A 6,314-nucleotide genomic window follows, 5' to 3' on the forward strand; every position below is an offset into this window, starting at 1 on the left:
GTTATGATTTGGCGCTATACAAAAAAATTGAATTGAATTAAACTTAAAAAACAACCTGGTTTGTCTACGGCTGTAGAACCCTGTTTGTGCTGCATCCCTTTCTTCTAAAGAGGAGAAAGTTAGGCAGGCCTTTCTAAAATTAAAAAAGCAACAGAGCAAAACCCTCCTTTGTCAGCCGCCACTGCTGTGAACTCATGCAGGACGGAGAGACAGTCCGGGATGCCAAGCTCCGCTGGAGCCTGGGAGGCCCGTCAGTCTGGCCTGCAGGCTGCTTTTACACTGGGTTTATCCACGGCACAACGATCAGGAGGATTATAGCAGTAACTGATAGCAACAAGCCTGCTCATGGCCTTTTGAACATGCAGACAGAGGCCAGGAGAGAAAGACAGCACAGCTGAGTGGTGCCGGAAGAGCTGGGAGAGTAGGACAAGGAGAGTGTGCAGGTAGGACTTTACTGTAAGACTGGGGCTGTAGATAGAGTTCACGCTGTTGTCTTCCATCTCTTTGATCCTGCAACTCTGATAGGAATTTTTTTTCATTCACTGCTTCAAAAAGGTTCAGACAATCCTCTTTACCAACGTTCACAACAACAGTTAATCACATCTGAAATGCACTAATGCAATCTAAACATTTAGTAAGTTTACATTCCCACTGTAGGCACAAGTGGCCCAAAACATTTTTTTTGTTCATATGTGACTCAGATCAGTATGAAGAGTACAAATCACACTAAATCTAATCTTTTCTATTCTGATTTGGGCCATCAGTTTTATGTCTGATGTTTTGCAATGTGACCTCAGCGTGAACAGTCATATCAGACTTAATATGACTTTTATACCTCTTTAGATCAACACCACATTAAAAAAATAATGCAGCCAAACAGAACTGATCTGACCAAATAAATAAAAAATAAAATCCGAATTGAATACTAAGGCTTGCAGTGTGAACTTAGCTAACAAGCTAAAAACACTAACAACAAGTAGCATTACAGCTTTTTTGTCATTTTTGCAAAAAGCAGTTCACAAAATGTTCACACGATATTATTATTATTATTATTATTATTATTATTATTTAATAATAATAATAAAAATGCTAAACACATTACAAAACACAAACAGATTAAAAATAATCAATGAAAAGCCAAAAAAGTAGCTTTAAACGTGATTTTAAAATGAGATTTTATATGTTTTATATAAAGATTTTATGTATAATGAATATGTTTGTTTGTCTGCAGACATAAGCTTTCTACCTCCATGAGGAAAAGAGGCCACCCCAGTTTGGTGTCAAATGTTGTGAGATTTAACACATTAATTTAGACTAAGTGTTAGACTTGAGTTCAGTGAAAACAGACATGTATTTGGAAATATATGTGAAAAAACTTGTAACCCTTTAGATATTTCTATTTAATGAGTCACAACATAACCAATGTTTCTGAATTCAAATATCTTCATTTGTGGGCAAATATTGATATATTGATTGATTGTTAAATCAGCATATATTTTTGAATTAATATTTTTCTAGAACCAATACTGACATAATATACATTAAATACAATACACTGAGTTTGGTGGTTGAGTTTGATTGAAAAGTAATCCACAGTTTATACAACACTGACTTCTGTTGTGCTGACTGTATGAAGAGTTTTGGAACAGTGCCATACAAACTGACATATAAAAGTGTCCCCTGAACTTTCTGCACATACAAAGTGAAATTAGCCTAATTTCTGAACAATAAGAAAGTAAAATTAGTAGAAATAAATGTTGGTCTGAAGGGGTTCAGCTGATAAAAAAACTCTACACAGGATTGACCTCAAACTGTAGGTTCGTTCTTTGAATGCCTCTGCTTGTTTTTTTCACCCAAGATCATTTCCACTGAAACTAATCATAGTCATAATCAAACAATTAATTAACATATGAACCCTTTCCCTATCATTGGCAGTAAAGCTGTTCCACCAGCATACAATAGCACAGAAACTTTAAAGGTCTAGTGTGTAACATTTAGGAGGATCTACTGACAGAAGTCCCAGCACTAATTCCCCCCGTCCCTGCGTAAACAGAGCAGCAAAGCGGAATAGGAAGTGTCCCCTAACCTCAGAGCCCCCCTCGTCCCTCCTCCTCCTTAAGGAGGTTTTTGTAAAGCGGACAGAAAGCTGACGGTCCCAGCTGACCTCTGCTTTGTGTCCTGGCTCATCTCACATCTGGGCGCTGACACAATGTAGCAGCATTCAGAGTGTCACAAAGCCCACCTCTCATCTGCAGGGTGCACTCTCACCAAATATGGAAATGATGTTGCTGGTCAGTATGATGATATGGCATCAAAATGACATAATCCTCAACTCATCTGACAGACCAAGGGTCTATATAAAAAAATATGAGTAGTACCTAAAAGGTTCTTGCTGCTCTCTTGTGATCTCAAAGGAACCTAACAAGCACTTCTAAGTAGAAGCACCTGGATCATGCTGTAGAGAAAATGCTCTTTGCACTGGAGTTGGGGGTTCTAAGGGGATGCAGCACCCCCTAAAATCTGCCATAATGAAAACTATTAGTTCATAAAAATGTTTAACGTATAATTTAGATGCACTGGTAAATATGGTAGGAAAGAGGTTGTTTTTTTTTTATCTGCTAAAAAATATAAATTATAATGATATAACAAAACAGGAAGTATAATCTTGTCCTCCAAGGGGGAAATTAATCTCCACATCACTGCACCTGCAGACAACACCATATAGTCAACAGAGAAACACACCATCCACAATCAACAAATCCACAAAAAACAAACAATCAAATTTGCCGTCTTTGCAGTCAGCTTCTTATCCACAGAGGTCTCCTCTCCAAAACAAATGGACTATGTGTAAAACTGCTACAAACACTGAATAAAGAAGTTCCACCTTAAAAATCACTGTTTCTCCCACGCTGTTGGGAAGACAAAGTACGTCCCAAAGGAGCTGCGAGCCGAGCTGCTGCTAACATTAGCTAAGCATATTTCTCTGATAAATTAAGATCCAGATGTTCGATGACTAAAATGAGTTATAAAGCACCAAGATCTAAACAGTGGATGGTAAAAATGTGGCTTCAAACTTTAAATAAGCAGTAAATTATCCTGGCAATTTAAATTAATGCAAAAACCATGAATGCCTTTAGATTCAGTATGACATCATTATATAAACAAACTTTCTCTTGGCAACCCTCAACTCTGACTGACTTCCAGCAACCTGTATTTGATAAGACGTAGTCTCAGGGATCCCCGTCTGATAAGATTTATTTATTCCATACTGTAGATTGGCAGATTAATAGAATCTCAAACATATGATCAGAATAGTCATTCTTACGTTCTCTCATTGGGCTAACTTCTAGATAATGAAATAATTAAATTAAACTATTCCCCAATTGCTGACTGTCTGGAAGCTCCTCAAGGTCCCCTGGGGGTACTTGGACCACAGGTTGACAACCACTGCTCTATGGGACTTACCAGAAGGGTTTATATACGAAGTCAGACAGTACAAAAAAATGAATCAAGATTCTGAATATATTTTTTACTTATGAGGTATTTTAAACTGTGGACAACACTAATGGAAATAGGATCAAATGCAGTCATACTTGTCAGAATGTAGAGTGTATTTGTTTTAATGAATGTTTCCTGTTAGGAAGGTTCCTCAAATGTTCTCTGGTATATAGTGATAGTTCTGGAACGCTGATCGAAAGGATCTATCTATGTATAAAAATAAGGAGATCAAAAATCTGGTACCTGCTCTCTTGTGATTTTAAAGGACCATTAAGTACTTCAAAGGGGAAGCACTTAAATAGAGAAAATGCTCCTTTAGAACAACACAGCTGCTCTAAGGACCTAATGGAAGAGTATATCATATTTATATGAACTCAGATTAAAATAGGACTGGCAGCACCTTATAAAAGTCTGATTTTAATTAACATATTTCTTTAACATTTTTACAAATAACTGTGCACAACACTAATGGAAATGTGATCCAATACTTATCAGAATGTAGAGCTTATTCGTTTTAATGAAAGATAAATTCAGCATGAGAGCATAATTTTATGTTTTAGTGACTTTGGGGGATTTTATTTGTGATCTTCAAGTAGAGTTTAATATGATTTGGCATTGCCTTTTCATTTATTCAGATCAGTGTAACACCTGGCTGATGATTAATCATTTAAAGCTCGAGCCTACATCAGGAGATCCTAAACTTCTTAATGTCAAAGACCACAATATATGGACAAAACACTGTGTAGCCCCCCGGATTTTGTGTTGTGTTTTTGTTATTATTATTTTCAGATTATAAAAATAATTTTAGATTATAACATGTTAAATCAGTGACCAAACTGGGATCCCCATCACAATCAATAAAAACGGCCGACCATATTTCTTTCCTTGTTGTTCCAACTTCTAAAAAATGTGATAAAAGTTAAAATATTCTATTCCCCCTTTGACTAGGGACCGCGCAAGGACCCCTGTTGGTCCCCGGACCTCAGTTTGAAAACCATTTAGTTCAATCAATGATAATACGCCTTCATTTATTGAGCTGATTATTCATTTTATATATAAATAATCTGAATCTGCAAAGTGACTACAGTTGTTTACTAATTGTAGTGTAGTACAAGTATAAAAGAACATAAAATTAATATTTAAGTACAAGTATCTCATAATTGCTCTTAATTAACACCATAAATTAAATTAAATTACATACCCTAATGACCAGGAGTCAGGTCCAGCCTTCAGGATGTCTTCTGCTACCTTTCTTTCTACTTTGGGTCATCGCAAGTTGATAATGAGCACGCCAACTCTGGGCCGTTTGGTCTTAAGAGGCCTAAAACCCCTTTTTGGGACATGTTTCCGGCAAAAGAAAAAGGCCAAAAAGGAAGTATCCTGAAACAAAGTAGCAAAAAATATCACCTACAACATCATCAAAAAGTAAAATTTGACTATCTGCTTGACAAATTCTCTTTAAAAATGATTATTTCCTGACACTTTATGGTAAATATCAACGCCTCACATTAAAAAAGTTTACTTCCTATCTTATACAATCTAAATTACACGTGCTGTGGCCAAAATGAGCCACTATAAGTCAACAGCTGTCAATAGCCTGACATCTAACAATATGTTCATATGTTCTGCTACTGCTGCTCTCTGAAGGGAACATGAAACGTGAACACTAAAGTCCAAAAAACAACTGCTTTTAAATGGTATTTAACATATTTTTATGTTAAATATGCACATTATAGCACGTCCAAACCAATACACTCAAATTACAGTATGAGTATGAATACTGAAAATACTTAATATTGAACAAAATACTTCGGTAAACACTCTAAATACAGTCAAAATACAGGAAGGTAAAAAAAAATAAACTTTAATATAAATTAATAATAATTTTTATTATTTTTTTATCGGCAGCTTTCCACTTACGAATACATATAAACAGACTTTTTAACGTTGTTAATTTGTGCTTTTATTTTATTTATTTTAACCCGAGACGGCGGTGGGGGCGTGTTCTTGTTGCCTGGCAACGTGACGCGGTATTTCCGGGACGGACCAAACGTCACAACAGCTACTGCTAACCCTGCTTAATGGGCTGAAAATAATAATAAATACTCCAAATAGGACTTTATAAATGAACTGGAAGTTAATTCAGCTGTGATACTGACGGTAATGTCCGGTAGAAACAGAGTGGGAGTTGAATTCGTGGCTGAAAACGACGTTAAAGGTGAGTTTAAAGGTTTAACTTCATCCATTCACTGACTTCTCTCCAGTTCTAGTTTCATTGATTCATCCGCTTTCTTGTCTGTGTAGATGGAGGAAGGAGGAGGAGGAGGAGCAGCGGGGTGTCGGAGGTCTTCGGGGCGGTGCTCACCCTGCTGTCTGTGCTCTTCATCCTCTTCACCTTCCCCCTCACAGCCTGGATGTGTGCAAAGGTGATCTGATACAAACAGAGGAAACATTCATTTATCTGCCTCCAAAACACACACAAACACACACAAACACACACAAACACACACACAAAGTCAGCTGTGCTTCTGCAAGTAAGATGTGACTTTAAAAATAAATAAAAACTGAAAGATACTGGAATAAGGAAGGATATTAGGTTGAACAATTTGACCAAAGGACAGTAAAATATTAGTTTATTTTGTTAATTGATGAAGTCGTGTATAAAACAAATAGTTTTCATTGTTTCCAGTTTCTCAAATGTACAGATTAATTGGTTTTACATATTGTAAATTAAATATCTGTAGGTTTGGACCTTTTAAAGACAATTTATTGATTCAATAACAGACAGATTGATCAAGAATTATAATAAAAAAGTC

General features: G+C 36.2%; 1 protein-coding gene across 1 annotated transcript; it reads left to right on the forward strand.

The window, feature by feature from the left end:
• Positions 1–5,554: 5,554 nt before the first annotated feature.
• On the forward strand, positions 5,555–5,924 carry LOC118334810 (mechanosensory protein 2-like; the record flags this gene model as incomplete). Its single annotated transcript, XM_035670881.1, is given in 2 exon segments — positions 5,555–5,716; positions 5,803–5,924. Coding segments are annotated over 2 exon segments (177 nt in total), but the record flags the coding sequence as incomplete, so codon positions are not given.
• Positions 5,925–6,314: the final 390 nt, after the last annotated feature.

This window comes from Morone saxatilis, unplaced genomic scaffold (assembly GCF_004916995.1).
Source record: "Morone saxatilis isolate NCDOM2014 unplaced genomic scaffold, NCSU_SB_2.0 Contig23, whole genome shotgun sequence".
NCBI classification, from domain to species: Eukaryota; Metazoa; Chordata; class Actinopteri; family Moronidae; genus Morone; species Morone saxatilis.